Source organism: Eurosta solidaginis, chromosome 4 (assembly GCF_040869045.1).
Source record: "Eurosta solidaginis isolate ZX-2024a chromosome 4, ASM4086904v1, whole genome shotgun sequence".
In the NCBI taxonomy this organism is placed as follows: Eukaryota; Metazoa; Arthropoda; class Insecta; order Diptera; family Tephritidae; genus Eurosta; species Eurosta solidaginis.
The window spans coordinates 67,853,788-67,873,483 of NC_090322.1; the positions used below are offsets into that span (position 1 = coordinate 67,853,788).

At 44.6% G+C, this 19,696-nt stretch overlaps 2 protein-coding genes across 10 annotated transcripts in view; one reads left to right on the plus strand and one right to left on the minus strand.

The window, feature by feature from the left end:
* LOC137249931 (uncharacterized) overlaps positions 1–19,696 on the plus strand; it is a 281,596-nt gene that overhangs the window by 25,256 nt on the left and 236,644 nt on the right. The window lies entirely within an intron of this gene.
* The window catches only part of tefu (Serine/threonine-protein kinase tefu), a 261,095-nt gene that overhangs the window by 9,935 nt on the left and 231,464 nt on the right, over positions 1–19,696 (minus strand). For 6 of the 9 annotated variants that reach the window (XM_067782010.1, XM_067782011.1, XM_067782013.1 and 3 more), the window contains one exon: positions 17,268–17,647. In XM_067782010.1, the coding sequence (XP_067638111.1) occupies positions 17,268–17,647 (380 nt within the window). Of the gene's footprint in view, positions 1–1,708; positions 1,830–17,267; positions 17,648–19,696 lie in introns of all 9 variants that reach the window. The other 3 variants (XM_067782012.1, XM_067782015.1, XR_010952623.1) reach the window with 2 other exon arrangements.

Consider the following 19,696-nt stretch of genomic DNA (forward strand, 5'->3'; position numbering starts at 1 on the left):
AAAAAAGAAAGAAGATTGATTGAGAATAGAGCACTGAATGCGAACGGATATACATAAAAAACTCAACCTTGGCATTATTATTACAAATAAACCGGAATTATACATTAAATCAAAATATGTGGACTAGAGACTTCGCATACTAGTTGGATTTATGGTTTCATATTTATAAATTGAGTGAAGAATGGATTGCGATACGAATCGGAACACACGATAGGGGCCCAATTGCTTGCCTCTCCTGAACATTTGAAATTGTTTGAGTTGTGGCTGCTTTTGATTGATTTAGTGTGTGATACATTAAACATTTTTCGCTTTTAATAGTCAGTACTTCGCGACAAAGTCTCTCTCTCTCACCACGAATCCGACGCTGAAACTGCGCTTATTTTCATGACCACGCATTAAATGTCACAACTCTTAATTTTTTCCCCCTTGCTTCGTCCATCGCATTTCTTTGATGACGGTCGCGTCCAGCCGGGCATATGCACCAGTCCCATTAAGGAAACGAATAAACGCCCGCTTGCAGCCGCACCTTGTGGTGGACACACGCTGCCGACGAAATCGCACAACTCGCCCCTAAACCGATTATGTGTTCTAGCCAGCTTCTGTTTATGACACACCATGAAACAAAAACGTAAGTACTGGCACCAAATCGTTACATCCGTGGTCGTATAACTCGTCACGAAAAAACATGGTTTTCGGATTATAAATACGTGATCGTACTAATTCATTTGTAATCGGCATGAAGATATATATTTGGTATTTGTCTAGGCAAAGCGACGTTTAAAATATGTTCCAACGAGATTTGTTTGCTATCGTATGTTATAATCCCATTTAAATTATACAAATGACGTATCACGTAATTTTCTTTTGTATCCTATTCGATCTGTGATCGTATGCTACGATTCGGCCCCTGTTTTGTAATAGCCATTTTTTAACAAATTCGTAATTATATCGATACTGATTCGGGATCTGTTAGAAGGATCAGCACGGGGCTGCTTCGGGATCTTTCCAAAGCTTTTGGGAATAAATTCACTACAATTTCAGAATTGTTTCCGAACCTTTTCTTGACTACTTTGTGACTATTTCTGGACACTGTGATGTCTTAGAACCATTTCCTTATTATTTCGGGACAAATTGAGAACTGTTTCTGGATTATTCGGAAACCATTTCAGATCTTTCTCGGGACGATTTGGAAATCTTTTCGAAACTATATATCCGGATTACTTTGAGACTTTTTCGAACATAGAATAGGAATAATTTGGGACCATTCCAATATTGTTTTGCGACTATTTGGAAATATTTCGAGACAGTGTACGAATTTATTCAGCCAATATTTCAGGACTTTTTCGCTATTATTTGGGGAGCATGTGGGTTTAGTTAGAGCCCAGTCCGGGCCTACTTCGCTATTAATTTAGAAATTATATCGGGTCGATGTATAAACTACATGTTTGCCCTCGCCGAAATAAGCATACTTTGCGACAATATAAAACACGTATGCAAACGTCAAACCGAAATATCACGCAGAACGAAAATTGACAATCGAGTTAACTTTCATACAATTTGAAAGAGCATGAGACATTTTTGACAGAAAACTGCAGCAGTGCGTTTTTATTAGGTTGGCCTGTTATTATGCATTTTTTCTTAAATTTTGTGTCGCCCTCCATTCTAACATGGTTTCAGTTTTTGGTGTGTATCTTACTTAGTTACTTACTTTATTGGTGCTTAACCGTTTAAGCGGTGTTGGCCGTCCAAAAAGCCGCGCCAGTCGCTTATTCTCTGGGCTAACTGCTGCCAGCGACGTTTGTTTTTAAAATTTTCAAAAATTAAAAAAACTGTTGGGAATAAATTGAAACGAAATGGGAAATAGTTGCATGAATAGAATAGTTGCCGTGTGTAAACGAAAGGCGAAACACCAAGACAGAAGCTGACGATAATTAGCCTAATGCAATAATAAAGCTGATGTCAACAACATAACCTCACTTTTTCGGCAGCACTATTTACAAGTATTTACTTCTATTATAAAAGCAAAAAAATTTTGATTGCTTTATCTTTCGTACAAATTTCTTCAAAAATATTAAAAAAAAATAAATTTTTATATTCTTTGGGGAATAAAAAGTTACCTAAATTTTTTTGTTCAAAAAGTTCTGGTAGAGGCTTATATAGTTATTATATTCCTAAACTTATAGTAAAATGTACTCCAGTCGTAGTACCATTCAAAGGCAAATAGATTTTAGATAGAAAACTTTCTAAAATATACATGCCTTATATACTTTTCAGAATAAAGGAACACGTCAACGGGATTAGAGCACCAGAATATTCATTGATCATGCTTGGAATTCAAGACAGTATAAAGTCGTGACATACACGTATTGGTTGCATCGAAAAAGGTTTCTTCGCTGATTATATATAACTTCTATGGCTTTCAATATCTAATCTAATATACATCTAATCTAATATATATTATAAATGGGAAAGTTTGGATGTTCAGATGTTTAGATGTTTGGATGTTTGGATGTTTGGATGTTTGGATGTTTGTCCAGACGTTTGTCTTTGTGACTCAATAACGCAAGAACGGCTGGACCGATTTGGATGAAATTTTGAACACATATAGCCAATAGTCTAGAAGGATCTACTAGCTATATATTTTTCAAAAGGGGCGTGGTCCCCGCCCCCTAGGAACAGTTATAATTTAATTATTATATTTTTTCGTCTTTGCGTCTGAATCACGCCAGAATGGCTACACGGATTTTGATGAAATTTGGGACACAGACAGTAGTCTACTAGCGAAATTTTTTTCGAACATGGAAAGAGGGGTGGGGGTCCCACGACCCTTCGAGAAATTATTTTTCATAATTTTTACACATTATAACTTTACGTATACTGGCCTTCACCAATATCAGAGACTCAAGGGGTCAAATAAGTCGAGGGCTTACAAAGTAAGCAGTGACACCCTCCGCCCGCCCCCCTTTTTTCCCCCTCTGGTGTAAAGCCATAAATTGTTATAACTCAATCTAAATTTTCTCCTAAATCAATAGTTTTTGGTATCTGGTACATACAGAACGAGATCTAGACAATTTTGGAGGAACGATCAGTGGTCCTCTCCTCTACTCCCGCCATCCGCCCTACATCAATTGTTTTTATTAGCACGCTTTTATTAGCTTTACCTGTATGTTTCTATCTAACTTTTTATTCGCTCCAATGCGCCTGCTGCCTTATTAACATGGTTTTATAATTAGCTTCACCTTATTTGTAATCCCGTAAGGGTCATATCGAGACCCTTCCGGGATCATTTCTGGATGGTTTTCGGGATCGGTCCGGGATTACGCCGGGGTAATTTCGGGACTTTTTCGGGACTATTTCGGGATCATTTTGGGACCCTTCCGGGATCATTTCTGTATAGTTTACGGGATCCGTCCGGGATCCCGTCGGGGTTATTTTGGAACATTTTCGGGACTATTCCGGAATCATTTCGGGACTATTTCGCGATCATTTGGGGACCCTTCCGGCATCATTTCTGGATGGTTTTCGGGATCCGTGCGGGATCTCGTCGGGGTCATATGGGGACTTTTTCGGGATCATTTGAGGGCTCTTCCGGCATCATTTCTGGATGGTTTTCGGGATCCGTCCGGGATATCGTCGGGGTCATTTGGGGACTTTTTCGGGATCATTTGGGGGCTCTTCCGACATCATTTCTGGATGGTTTTCGGGATCCGTCCGGGATCTCGTCGGGGTCATTTGGGGACTTTTTCGGGATCATTTTGGGGCTCATCCGGCATCATTTCTGGATGGTTTTCGGGATCCGTCCGGGATCCCGTCGGGGTCATTTCAGGACTTTTTCGCGACTAATACGGGATCATTTGGGAACCCTTTCGGCATCATTTCTGGATGGTTTTCGGGATCCGTCCGGGATCCCGTCGGGGTCATTTCGGGACTTTTTCGCGACTAATACGGGATCATTTGGGAACCCTTTCGGCATCATTTCTGGATGGTTTTCGGGATCCGTCCGGGGTCCCATTAGGGTAATTTCGGGACTATTAGGGGATCATTTGGGAACCTTTCGGGCATCATTTCTGGATAATTTTCGGGATCCGTCCGTGATGCCGACGAGGTCATTTCGGGACTATTTCGGGATCATTTGGGATACCTACCGGCATCATTTCTGGATGGTTTTTGGGATTCGTCCCGGATCCCGTCGTGGTCCTTTCGGGACTTTTTTTCGACTAATACGGGATCATTTGCGGACCCTTTCGGCATCATTTCTGGATAGTTGTCGGGATCCCGTCACGGTCATTTCGGGACTATTAGGGGATCATTTGAGGACCTTTCCGGCATCATTTCTGTATTGTTTTCGGAATCCTTTCGGGATCTCGTCAGGGTCATTTTGGGACTTTTTTGGGGCTAATACGGGATCATTTGGGGATCCTCTAGGGGTCGTTTCGTGACTTTTTCTGTTTTATTTCGGGATCATTTGGGGACCCTTCCGGCATAATTTCTTGATGGTTTGCCGGATCCATCAGGGTCATTTCGGGACCATTTTGGGATCATTTGGGGACCCTTCCGAGATCATTTCTGGATCCGTCCGGGATGCCGTAGGAGCCATTTCGGGATTTTTTGTTACTTTTCCGGGATAGTTTTTGGACCCTTCCGGGATCATTTCTGGATCTGTGCGGGATCCCATCTGGGTCATTTCCGGACTATTTCGGGATCATTTTGGGATCCTTCCGGAATCATTTCTGTATGGTTTTCGCGATCCGTCGTTGATTCCCTCAGAGCCATTTCGGAACCTTTTCTGGAGTATTTCGGGGTCATTTGGGGACCTTTTCGGGATCATTTGGGGCTCTTCCGGCATCATTTCTGGATGGTTTTCGGGATCCGTGCGGGATCTCGTCGGGGTCATTTGGGGACTTTTTCGGGATCATTTGGGGGCTCTTCCGGCATCATTTCTGGATGGTTTTCGGGATCCGTCCGGGATATCGTCGGGGTCATTTGGGGACTTTTTCGGGATCATTTGGGGGCTCTTCCGGCATCATTTCTGGATGGTTTTGGATCCGTCCGGGATCCCATCAGGGTAATTTCGGGACTATTAGGGGATCATTTGTGGACCTTTCCGGCATCATTTCTGGATAATTTTCGGTATCCGTCCGGGATGCCGACGAGGTCATTTCGGGATCATTTGGGATACCTACAGGCATCATTTCTGGATGGTTTTTGGGATTCGTCCGGGATCCCGTCGGGGTCATTTCGGGACTTTTTCTCGACTAATACGGGATCATTTGCGGACCCTTTCGGCATAATTTCTGGATAGTTGTCGGGATCCGTTCGGGATCCCGTCACGGTCATTTCGGAACTATTAGGGGATCATTTGAGGACCTTTCCGGCATCATTTCTGGATAGTTTATGGAATCCTTTCGGGATCCCGTCAGGGTCATTTCGGGGCTTTTTCGGAATCATTTCAGGATTCGTCCGGGAACCCGTCAGGGTAATTTCTGGACTTTTCCGAGACTATTTCGGGATCATTTTGGGACCTTCCCAAGATCATTTCTGGATGGATTTCGGGATTTGTCCGGGATGCCCTCAGGGTCATTTTGGGACTATTAGGTGAGCATTTGAGGACCGTTCCGGCATCACTTCTGGATGGTTTTCGGTATCCGTTCAGATTCCCGTCGGAATAATTGCGGGACTTTTTCGGGATCATTGGGGTCCCTTCCAAAATCATTTCTGGATGGTTTTTGGGATTCGTCCGGCATCCCGTCGGGGTCATTTCGGGACTTTTTCTCGACTAATACGGGATCATTTGCGGGCCCTTTCGGTATCATTTCTGGATAGTTGTCGGGATCCGTTCGGGATCCCGTCAGGGTCTTTTCGGAACTATTGGGAGATCATTTGAGGACCTTTCCGGGTCCCATCAGGGTCATTTCGGTACTTTTTCGGCATCATTTAAGATTGGTTTTCAGGATTCGTCCGGTATCAGTCAGGGTAATTTCTGGACTTTTCCCAGACTATTTCGGGATAATTTTGGGACCCTCCCAAGATCATTTCTGGATGGATTTCGGGATCTGTCCGGGATGCCGTCAGGGTCATTTTGGGACTATTAGGTGATCATTTGAAGACCTTTTCGGCATCACTTCTGGATGGTTTTCGGTATCCGCTCAGGATCCCGTCGGAATTATTGCGGGACTTTTTCGGGATCATTTGGTGTCCCTTCCGGCATCATTTCTGGCTGGTTTTTGGGATTCGTCCGGCATCCCGTCGGGTTCATTTCGGGACTTTTTCTCGACTAATACGGAATCATTTGCGGGCCCTTTCGGCATCATTTCTAGATAGTTGTCGGGATCCGTTCGGGATCCCGTCAGGGTCTTTTCGGAACTATTAGGTGATCATTTGAGGACATTTCCGGCATCATTTCTGGATAGTTTTCGGGATCCTTTCGGGGTCCAGTCAGGGTCATTTCGGGACTTTTTCGGGATCATTTAGAGATGGCTTTCAGGATTCGTCCGGGAACCCGTCAGGGTAATTTCTGAACTTTTCCGAGACTATTTCGGGATAATTTTGGGACCTTCCCAAGATCATTTCTGGATGGATTCTGGGATCAGTCCGGGATGCCGTCAGGGTCATTTTGGTATTAGGTGATCATTTGAGGGCCTTTCCGGCATCACTTCTGGATGGTTATCGGTATCCGATCAGGATTCCCTCGGAATCATTGCGGGACTTTTTCGGGATCATTTGTCGGTCCCTCCCAAGATCATTTCTGGATGGATTTCGGGATCTGTCCGGGATCCCGTCAGGGTCATTTAGGGGTGCGTCCGAGATCCCGTCAGGGTCATTTCGGGACTTCTTCGGGAATATATCGGGATCATTTCTGGATGGTTTATGGGATCCGTCCATGACCCCTTAAGGGTCATTTCGGGACTATTAGGTGATCATTTGAGGACCTTTCCGGCGTCACTTCTGGATGATTTTCGGTATCCGTTCGGGATCCCGTCGGAATCAATGCGGGACTTTTACGGAATCATTTGGGATTCCTTCCGGCATCATTTCTGGATGGTTTTCGGGATTTGTCCGGGATCCCGTCGGGGTTATTTCGGGACCTTTTCGGGGCTAATACGGGATCATTTGGGGATCCTCTAGGGGTCGTTTCGTGACTTTTTCTGTATTATTTCGGGATCATTTTGGGACCCTTTCGGCATAATTTCTTGATGGTTTGCCGGATCCATCAGGGTCATTTCGGGACCATTTTGGGATCATTTGGGGACCCTTCCGAGATCATTTCTGGATCCGTCCGGGATGCCGTAGGAGCCATTTCGGGATTTTTTGTTACTTTTCCGGGATCATTTCTGGATCTGTGCGGGATCCCATCTGGGTCAATTCCGGACTATTTCGGGATCATTTTGGAATCCTTCCGGAATCATTTCTGTATGGTTTTCGCGATCCATCGTGGATCCCCTCGGAGCCATTTCGGAACTTTTTCTGGAGTTAGTCGGGATAATTTAGGGACCCTTCCTGGATATTTTCTGGATGGTTTTCTGAGATCCGTCCGGGAGCCCGTCAGGGTAATTTCGGAACTTTTTCGGGACTATTTCGGGATCAATTTGGTACCCTTCAGGCATCATTTCTGTGTGGTTATCTGGATAAGTCTAGAATCGTATCGTTGTCATTTCGGGTTTTTTTGGGACTACTTCGGGAACTTTTGGAAACACTTCCGGGGGCGTTTCTGGATGGTTTTCGGGATCCGTCCGCGATAGCGTCGGGGTCATTTCGTGGCTTTTTCTGGATAATTTCGTTATCATTTTGGGATCCTATCAGGTTATCAGCTCATAAAGTTCTTTTTTTTACTCAATTACAAAAATAAAATGCATTAGACAGAAAAAAAATTTTAAACATATAACTTTATAAGCAGGCTAACGTGAAAAGCCCACATATTTCATTTTCTCCCTTGCGGACGGGGCCGCGGGTAAAGGCTAGTATATTATAAATGGGAAAGTTTGGATGTTTGGACGTTTGTCCAGACGTTTGTCTTTGTGAATCAATCACGCAAGAACGGCTGGACCGATTTGGATGAAATTTTGCACACATACAGCCAATAGTCTAGAAGGATTTACTAGCTATATATTTTTGAAAAGGAGCGTGGTCCCCGCCCCCTAGGAACAGTTATAATTTAATTATTATATTTTTTCGTCTTTCCGACTGAATCACGCCAGAATGGCTACACGGATTTTGATGAAATTTGGGACACAGACAGTAGTCTACTAGCGAAATTTTTTTCGAACATGGAAAGAGGGGTGGAGGTCCCACGACCTCTTCGAGCAATTACTTTTTAATAATTTTTACACATTATAACTTTACGTATACTGGCCTTCACCAATATCACATACTCAAGGGGTCAAATAAGTCGAGGGCTTACAAAGTAAGCAGTGACACCCTCCGCCCCGCCCCCTTTATCTCCCCCTCTGGTGTAAAATCCATAAATTGTTATAACTCAATCTATATTTTCTCCTAAATCAATAGTTTTTGGTATCTGGTACATACAGAACGAGATCTAGACAATTTTGGAGGAACGATCAGTGTTCCTCTCCTCTACTCCCGCCATCCACCCTCCATCAATTGTTTTTATTAGCACGCTTTTATTAGCTTTACCTGTATGTTTCTATCTAACTTTTTATTCGCTCCAATGCGCCTGCTGCCTTATTAACATGGTTTTATAATTAGCTTCACCTTATTTGTAATCCCGTAAGGGTCATATCGAGACCCTTCCGGGATCATTTCTGGATGGTTTTCGGGATCGGTGCGGGATTACGCCGGGGTAATTTCGGGACTTTTTCGGGACTATTTCGGGATCACTTTGGGACCCTTCCGGGATCATTTCTGTATAGTTTACGGGATCCGTCCGGATTCCGTCGGGGTTATTTTGGAACATTTTCGGGACTATTCCGGAATCATTTCGGGACTATTTCGCGATCATTGGGGGACCCTTCCGGCATCATTTCTGGATGGTTTTTCGGGATCCGTGCGGGATCTCGTCGGGGTCATATGGGGACTTTTTCGGGATCATTTGGGGGCTCTTCCGGCATCATTTCTGGATGGTTTTCGGGATCCGTCCGGGATATCGTCGGGGTCATTTGGGGACTTTTTCGGGATCATTTGGGGGCTCTTCCGGCATCATTTCTGGATGGTTTTCGGGATCCGTCCGGGATCTCGTCGGGGTCATTTGGGGACTTTTTCGGGATCATTTTGGGGCTCATCCGGCATCATTTCTGGATGGTTTTCCGATCCGTCCGGGATCCCGTCGGGGTCATTTCGGGACTTTTTCGCGACTAATACGGGATCATTTGGGAACCCTTTCGGCATCATTTCTGGATTGTTTTTCGGGATCCGTCCGGATTCCGTCGGGGTCATTTCGGGACTTTTTCGCGACTAATACGGGATCATTTGGGAACCCTTTCGGCATCATTTCTGGATGGTTTTCGGGATCCGTCCGGGATATCGTCGGGGTCATTTGGGGACTTTTTCGGGATCATTTGGGGGGCTCTTCCGGCATCATTTCTGGATGGTTTTCGGGATCCGTCCGGGATCCCATCAGGGTAATTTCGGGACTATTAGGGGATCATTTGTGGACCTTTCCGGCATCATTTCTGGATAATGTTCGGTATCCGTCCGGGATGCCGACGAGGTCATTTCGGGATTATTTCGGGATCATTTGGGATACCTACCGGCAATCATTTCTGGATGGTTTTTGGGATTCGTCCCGGGATCCCGTCGGGGTCAGTTCGGGACTTTTTCTCGACTAATACGGGATCATTTGCGAACCCTTTCGGCATAATTTCTGGATAGTTGTCGGGATCCGTTCGGGATCCCGTCACGGTCATTTCGGAACCATTAGGGGATCATTTGAGGACCTTTCCGGCATCATTTCTGGATGGGTTTCGGGATCCGTTCGGGATCATTTGAGGACTATTAGGTGATCATTTGAAGACCTTTCCGGCATCATTTCTGCATAGCTTCCGGATTCGTCGGGGATCATTTCGGGACTACTAGGAGATCATTTGAAGACCTTTCCGGCATCATTTCTGCATAGTTTCCGGGATCCGTCGGGGATCTCGTCGGGGTCATTTCGGGATCATTTCTGCATAGTTTCCGGGGTTCGTCCGGGATCCCGCCGGGGTTATTTCCGGACTTTTTCGGTACTATTTCGGGATAATTTTGGGACTCTTCCGGGATCATTTCTGTATAGTTTTCGGGATCCGTCCGGGATCCCGTCGGGGTTATTGTGGAATATTTTTGGGACTATTCCGGGATCATTTCGGGACTTTTTCGCGAACATTTAGGGACCCTTCAGGCAACATTTCTGGATAGGTTTCGGGATCCGTTCGGCATCCAGTCGGGGTATTTTCGGGATCATTTGCGTAACTTTGAGAGATAAATTCTTGATGGTTTCCGGGATCATTACGGGACTTTTTCGGGGTCATTTTAGGTCCCTTCCGCTATTATTTCTGGATGGTTTTCGGGATCCGTCCGGGATCCCGTCGGGGTCCAATTCGCGACTTTTTCGGGATCATTTGGGGTCCCTTCCGGCATCATTTCTGGATGGTTTTCGGGATCCGTTCGGGATCATTTCGGGGACTATTAGGGGATCATTTGAAGAATTTTTCCGGCATAATTTCTGCATAGTTTCCGGGATCCGTCGGGGATCTAGACGGGGTCATTTCGGGTCTATTTCGGGATCATTTCTGCATAGTTTCCGGGGTTCGTCCGAGATACCGTCGGGGTCATTTCGGGATTTTTTCTCGACTAATACGGGATCATTTGGGGTCCCTTCCAGCATCATTTCTGGATGGATTTCGGCATCCGTCGTGGATCCCGTCTTGGTAATTTCGGGACTTTTTCTCTAATAATACGGGATTATTTGGGGACCCTTTCGGCATCGTTACTGGATGGTTTTCGGGATCCGTCCGGAATCCGCGCGGGATCATTTCGGGACTCTTAGGCGATCATTTGAGGACCTCTCCGGCATCATTTCTGCATAGTTTCCTGGATCCGTCGGGGCTCTCGACGGGGTAATTTCGGGTGCCTACCGGCATCATTTCTGGATGGTTTTTGGTATCCGTCCGGGATCCCACCGGGTCATTTCGGGACTCTTTCGGGACCATTTGGGGTACCTTCCGGCATCATCTCTAGATAGTTTTCTGGATCCCGTCGGGGTCACTTCGGGACCTTTTATCGACTGATACGGGCTCAAATGGGGACCCTTTCGGCATCATTTCTGCATAGTCTGCGGGATCCGTCCGGGATCCCGTCAGGGTCATTTCGGGACTATTAGGGGATCATTTGAGGACCTTTCCGGCATCATTTCTGGATAGTTTTCGGGATCCGTCCGGCATAATTTCTGGATGGTTTTCGGGATCCGTCAGGAATTCCGTCGGGGCCACTCCTATACTTTTTCGGGACTAATACGGGATGATTTGGCGAGCCTTTCGGTATCATTTCTGGATGGTTTTCGGGATCTGTACGGGAACCCATAAGGGTTATTTCGGGACTTTTTCGGGACTATTTCTGAATCATTTTGGGACCCCTCCTGGTTAATTTCTGGATGATTTTCGGGATCTGTCCTGGAATTTTAGTTTCATCTTGGGACCCTTCCGGGATCATTTTAGGTCTCTTCGCAAACGGTAGTTCAGCACACATGCCTTTTTAAATTATGAGCTTTTATGGCCGTGGATATGCTGCTAATTATTCGTAATTAAAATTGGGTATGTTTTATCTTCAATCTAACACAGCTTTTTCATTCTATAATCGTGTAAGGAACAGTTATAACTATAATTACACTTTTTGTAATATTTTAACCAACTAAATACCCGAAAAAGCAACACTATTTTCGTCTAAAAAATTCTCGTTTTAGCTAATTGTAGTTTCACTCCTTTGTTCTATGAGTAGTAATTCTTTCACCCCTTTCATATCAGTTAATTTAATTTAAAAACAAAATGTATTTTTTTTTATTCGAAAAAAACTGTATTGTACTATTCATGAAAGCGTGCCTTTCAGCTTATCTTCTCATTTAGTTCTTTTTTTACTCAATTACAAAAATAAAATACATTAGACAAAAATTATTTTTAAACAGATAACTTGATAAGCAGGCTAACGTAAATAGCCCATATATTTTATTTTCTCCTTGCGGACGGAGCCGCGGGTAAAGGCTAGTATATTATAAATGGCAAAGTTTGGATGTTTGGATGTTTAGATGTTTGGATGTTTGGATGTTTGTCCAGACGTTTGTCTTTGTGACTCAATCACGCAAGAACGGCTGGACCGATTTGAATGAAATTTTGCACACATATAGCCAATATTCTAGAAGGATCTACTAGCTATATATTTTTCAAAAGGGGCGTGGTCCCCGCCCCCTAGGAACAGTTATAATTTAATTATTATATTTTTTCGTCTTTGCGACTGAATCACGCCAGAATGGCTACACGGATTTTGATGAAATTTAGGACACAGACAGTAGTCTACTAGCGAAATTTTTTTCGAACATGGAAAGAGTGGTGGGGGTCCCACGACCCCTTCGAGCAATTACTTTTTAATAATTTTTACACATTATAACTTTACGTATACTGGCCTTCACCAATATCACATACTCAAGGGGTCAAATAAGTCGAGGGCTTTCAAAGTGAGCAGTGACACCCTCCGCCCCCCCCCCCCCTTTATCATCCCTCTGGTGTAAAATCTATAAATTCTTATAACTCAATATAAATTTTCTCCTATATCAATAGTTTTTGGTATCTGGCACATACAGATCGAGATCTAGACAATTTTGGAAAAAAGAGAAGCGGTCCTTCTCCCGCCATCCGCCCTTCTTCAATTGTTTTTATTAGCACGCTTTTATTAGCTTTACCTGTATGTTTCTTTGTAACTATTCATTCGCTCCAACGCGCCTGCTGCCTTATTAAAATGGTTCTAAAATTAGATTCGCCTTATTTGTTATCCCGTTAGGGTCATATCGAGACCCTTCCGGGATCATTTCTGGATGGTTTTCGGGATCCGTCCGGGATCCCGCCGGGGTCATTTCGGGACTTTTTCGGGATAATTTGGGGTCCCTTCCGGCATCATTTCTGCATGGTTTTCGGGATCCGTCCGGGATCCCGTCGGGGTCTTTTCAGGGTTTTTCGAGATCATTTGGGGTGCCTTCCGTCATCATTTCTAGATGGTTTTAGGTATCCGTCCGGCATCCCGTCGGGGTCATTTCGGGACTTTTTCGCGACTAATACGGGATTATTTGGGGACCCTTTCGGCATCATTTCTGGATGGCTTTCGGGATCCGTCCGGGATTCCGTCAGCGTCATTTCGGGACTATTAGGGGATAATTTGGGGACCTTTCCGTCATCATTTCTGAATAGTTTTAGGGATCCGTCCGGGAGCCTACGGGGTCATTTCGGGATAATTTGGGGTACATACCGGCATCATTTCTGGATGGTTTTCGGTATACGTCCGGGATCCCGTCGGGGTCATTTCGGGACTTTTTCGGGACCATTTGGGGTCCCTTCCGGCATCATTTCTGGATGGTTTTCGGGATCCGTCCTGGATCCTCTTTGGATCGTTTCGGGAATTTTGCGGGATTATTAGGGGTCTCTTCCGGCATCATTTCTGGATAGTTTTCGGGATCCGTCCGGGATCCCGTCGATGTCATTTCGGGACTATTTCGGCATCATTTGGGGTACCTTCCGGCATCATTTCTAGATGGTTTTCGGGGTCATTTCGGAACTTTTTCTGGACTAATACAGGATCATTTGGGGACCCTTTCGGCATCATTTTTGGATGATTTACGGGATCCGTCCGGCATCCCGTCGGGGTCATTTCGAGATTTTTCGCGACTAATACGGGATCGTTTGGGGATCCTTTCGCCATCATTTCTGGATGGTTTTCGGTATCCGTCCGGGATCTCGTCAGGGTCATTTCGGGACTATTTGGGGATCATTTGGGAACCTTTCGGGCATCATTTCTGGATAGTTTCCGGGATCCCTCGGGGATCCCTTCAGGGTCATTTCGGGATCATTTTGGGGTACCCACCGGCATCGTTTCTGGATGGTTTTCGGTATTCGTCTGGGATCCCGTCGGGGTCATTTCAGTACTTTTTCGGGATCCGTCCGTGATCCCGACGGGGTCATTTCGGGATCATTTGGAGTACCTACCGGTATCATTTCTTTTTGGTTTTCGGGATCCGTCCGGGATCCCATCGGGATAATTTCGGGACTTTTTCGGGATCATTTGGGGTCTCTTCCGGCGTCATTTCTGCATGGTTTTCTGGATCCGTTCGGGATCCCGTCGGGGTCATTTCAGGGCCTTTTCGGGATCATTTGGGGGTACCTTTTGTCATCATTTCTAGATGGTTTTGGGTATCCGTCCGGGATCCCTTCGGGGTCATTTCGGGACTTTTTCGCGACTAATACGGGATCATTGGGGCCCTTTCGGCATCATTTCTGGATGGTTTTCGGGATCCGTCCGGGATTCCGTCAGCGTTATTTCGGAACTATTAGGGGATAATTTGGGGACCTTTCCGGCATCATTTCTGAATAGTTTTAGGGATCCGTCCGGGAGCCTACGGGGTCATTTCGGGATAATTTGGGGTACCTACCGGTATCATTTCTGGTTGGTTTTCTGGATCCGTCCGGGATCCCATCGGGATAATTTCGGGACTTTTTCGGGATCATTTGGGGTCCCTTCCGGCGTCATTTCTGCATGGTTTTCGGGATCCGTCCGGGATACCGTCGGTGTCATTTCGGGACTATTTCGGGATCATTTCGGGTACCTACCGGCATCAGTTCTGGATGGTTTTCGGGATCCGTACGGGATCCCGTCACGTTCATTTCGGCACTTTTTCGGGATAATTTAAGCAAGGGTTTTCAGGATTCGTCCGAGATCCCGTCAGGGTATTTTCTGGACTTTTCCGAGACTATTTCAGGATCATTTTGGGACCCTTCCAAGATCATTCCTGGATGGATTTCGGGATCTGTCCGTATCCCGTTAGGGTCATTTAGGGATCCTTTGATGGCATCAATTGATGGGGTGCCGGATCCATCAGGGTAATTTCGGGAACATTTTGGGATTTGGAGACCCTTCCGAGGGTATTTCGGGATCCGTCCGGGATGCCGTAGGAGTCATTTCGAGATTTTTTTTTACTTTTTGGGGATAGTTTTGGGACCCTTCCGGGATCATTTCTGGATACGTGCAGGATCCCATCGGGGTCATTTCCGGACTATTTCGCGACTAATACGGCATCATTTGGGGACCCTTTCACCATCATTTCTGGATGGTTTTCGGGATCCGTCCGGGATATCGTCAGGGTCATTTTGGGACTATTTGGGGATCATTTGGGAACCTTTCGGTCATCATTTCTGGATAGCTTCCGGGATCCCTTCAGGGTCATTTCGGCACTATTTCGGGATCATTTTGGGGTATCCACCGGCATCTTTTCTGGATGGTTTTCGGTATTCGTCCGGGATCGCGTCGGGGTCATTTCAGGATTTTCTCGGGATTTGTCCGTGATCCCGACGGGGTCATTTCGGGACTTTTTAGGGATCATTGGGGTCCCTTCCGGCATCATTTCTGGAAGGTTTTCGGGATCCGTCCAGGATCCCGTCGGAGTCATTTCGGGACTTTTTCGGGACCATTTGGGGTCCCTTCCGGCATCATTTCTAGATGGTTTTGGGCATCCGTCCGGGATCCCGTCGGGGTCATTTCGGCACTTCTTCGCGACTAATACGGGATCATTTGGGGACCCTTTCGCCATCATTTCTGGATGGTTTTCGGGATCCGTCTGGGATTCCGTCATCGTAATTTCGGGACTATTTGGTGATCATTTGGGGTCCCCTACGGCATCATTTCTGGAAGGTTTTCGGGATGCGTTAGGGATCCCATCGGGGTCATTTCGGGACTTTTTCGGGATCATTTGGGATCCCTTCCGGCATCATTCCTGGAAGGTTTTCGGGATCCGTCCAGGATCCCGTCGGGGTCATTTCAGGACTTTTGCGGGACCATTTGGGGGTACCTTCCGGCATCATTTCTAGATGGTTTTGGGTAACCGCCTGGGATCCCGTCGGGGTCATTTCGTATCTTTTTCGCGACTAATACGGTATAATTTGGGGACCCTTACGCCATCATTTCTGGATAGTTTTAGGGATCTTTCCGGGATCCCGACGGGGTCATTTCAGGACTATTTCAGGATCATTTGGGGGTACCTACCGGCATCATTTCTGGTTGGTTTTTTGGATCCGTCCGGGATCCCGCCATGGTCATTTCGGGATAATTTGTGGTACCTACCGGCATCATTTCTGGATGGCTTTCGGGATCCGTACGGGATCCCATCAGGTTCATTTCGGGACTTTTTCGGGGTCATTTAAGCATGGTTTTCAGGATCCTTCCGAGATCCCATCAGGGTAATTTCTGGACTTTTCCGAGACTTTTTCAGGATCATTTTGGGACCCTTCCAAGAAATTTCCTGGATGGATTTCGGGAACTGTCCGTGATCCCGTCAGGGTCATTTAGGGATCTGTTCGAGATCCCGTCAGTCATTTCTGGACTTCTTCGGGACTATTTCGGGATCATTTTTGGATGGTTTTCGGGATCTGTCCGGGAGCCCGTCTGGGTCATTTCGGAACTTTTTCAGGGCTAATATGGGATCATTTGGGGACCCTTCCGGCATCACTTCTGGATGGATTTCGGGATCTGTACGGGAACCCATCAGGGTAATTTCGAGACTTTTTCCCGACTATTTCGGGATCATTTGGAGACCCTTTAGGCGTCATTTCATTTTTCTGTATTATTTCGGGATCATTTGGGGACCCTTCAGGGATCATTTCTGTGTGGTTCTCTGGATAAGTCTAGAATCGTGTCGTTGTCATTTCGAGTTTTTTTGGGTCTGTTCCGGGAACTTTTGAAGACCCTTTGGGGGCATTTCTGGATGGTTTTAGGAATCCGTCCGCGATAGCGTCCGGGTCATTTCTTTGCTTTTTATGGATAATTTCGGGATCATTTTGGGATCCTATAAGATTATCAGCTCATTTAGTTCTTTTTTAATCAATTACAAATATAAAATGCATTATACAGAAACAAAATTTTAAACAGATAACTTGATAAGCAGGCTAACGTGAATAACCCATATATTTCATTTTCTCCTTGCGGACGGGGCCGCGGGTAAAGGCTAGTCAATAATAAATAAAAAAAATCTACTGCTTAGAAACAGCACTACACAACCTATATACTTCCTAGTTGCAAAAAGATCTTACCATAGATAATTGACGGCATTTATATGGTGTAAAGTCACTAGGGCGATATTTCTTATGTGCACCAACCTTGTCACTTCCACTGCCCAAATAAACACCAATTGGCACAGTATTTTCACACCACTCCAATATTCCACTTCGCATGGAGAGCGGTACAACATTATAGGTGCGAATACGAATTTTTCGTTCACTTGTTTTGGGATCGCAGCATAATAATGTATTCATCAATGCGAAGTAATGTTGCATAACTGCATCTTGGCGTAAATCATCTCGACCTTTTAAAAGCTGTGGGTGCGATTTTCCATCTGAACATTGACAAATGAGCTTCTTGGGTGCGTTAATACCACCCACTAACGACACACGGTCTTCCCATTTTACAATACCTGAAGTAAAAAAAAAAATTGTTTTAAATCAAAACATGGTTTATATATTCTGTTATTTTTGGGAAGAGTTCATATTTTTTTATTATTAATAATCGATTAATACAATTTTCAAAAACATCTTCCCTGTAAAAATTTACAGGCACTTGAGAGCTCAATTTGACGACTGAACATCTCAAATCTCAAGCGTTGTTTCTCAACAATGTTCCAACTTGAGAATATAAGGTTCTCAACAAAAAATGTGGTTTCTCAAGTTAAAGTCGAATAATGTAGTACTTTAAGGAAAATAAAATAAAAAATGCATATATGATTTTTTTAAGACGTCATATATACATTGACTTAAATATTGTTTATAAATAAATAGCAGACTTGTTTCTTTAAAATCTAACTCGCTCAGCTTTCATTTGTTGTTCTTCTGACATATGTACGTAGCCCTATTTACCATACCATAAATTATTTTTATACTCAGCGTGCTTTGCAAATAGAGTATATTAACTTTGATTGGATAACGGTTGGTTGTACAGGTATAAAGGAATCGAGATAGATATAGACTTCCATATATCAAAATCATCAGTATCGAAAAAAAATTTGATTGACCCATGTCCGTCCGTCCGTCTGTCCGTTAACACTCTAACTTGAGTAAATTTTGAGGTATCTTGATGAAAGTTGGTATGTAGGTTCCTGGGCACTCATCTCAGATCGCTATTAAAATGAACGATATCGGAATATAACCACGCCCACTTTTTCGATATCGAAAATTTCGAAGAACCGAAAAAATGCGATAATTCATTACCAAAGACGGATAAAGCGATGAAACTTGGTAGGTTGGTTGACCTTATGACGGAGAATAGAAAATTAGTAAAATTTTGGACAATGGGCGTGGCACCGCCCACTTTTAAAAGAAGGTAATTTGAAAGTTTTGCAAACTGTAATTTGGTCGTTGAAGATATAATGATGAAATTTGGCAGGAACGTTACTACTATTACAATATACGCACTACATAAAAATTAGCGCTATTCGATGAATAACACGCCCATTTAAAAAAAAAAATTTTAAAGTCAAATTTAAAACAAAAATTGAATATCTTTACAGTATATAAGCGAATTATGTCAACATTCATCTCCAATAATGATATGGGGAAACAAAATACAAAAATAAAAAAAATTTCAAAATGGGCGTGGCTCCGCCCTTTTTCATTTAATTTGTCTAGAATAATTTTAACGCCATAAGTCGAGCCAAAATTTACCAATCCTTGTGAAATTTGGTAGGGGCATAGATTTTGGCGCCACCGTGGTGTGATGGTAGCGTGCTCCGCCTACCACACCGTATGCCCTGGGTTCACACCCCGGGCAAAGCAACATCAAAATTTTAGAAATAAGGTTTTTCAATTAGAAGAAAATTTTTCTAAGCGGGGTCGCCCCTCGGCAGTGTTTGGCAAGCGCTCCGGGTGTATTTCTGCCATGAAAAGCTCTCAGTGAAAACTCATCTGCCTTGCAGATGCCGTTCGGAGTCGGCATAAAACATGTAGGTCCCGTCCGGCCAATTTATAGGGAAAAGCAAGAGGAGCACGACGCAAATTGGAAGAGAAGCTCGGCCTTAGATCTCTTCGGAGGTTATCGCGCCTTACATTTATTTTTTTTATAGATTCTATGACGATAACTGTTTTATGTGAAATTGGGCGAAATCGGCTGAAGACACGCCCAGCTTTTTATACACAGTCGACCGTCTGTCCTTCCGCTCGGCCGTTAACACGATAACTTGAGCAAAAATCGATATATATTTACTAAACTTAGTTCCCGCACTTATCTGAACTCACTTTATCTTGGTATAAAAAATGGCCGAAATCGGACTATGACCACGCCCACTTTTTCGATATCAAAAATTACGAAAAATGAACAACGCTTGAGTTGTGTAGGTCAGGGAACCCCAATGCCTACCCAAGGACGTCTAGTCCCAGGGCCTCAACAGCAATCGCGTTCTGGCCTTCCACAACCCAGGCGTAGTCACCCGTCACTTACTCCTAGAGTGACGACGTCTCCCCCTATGCACTTC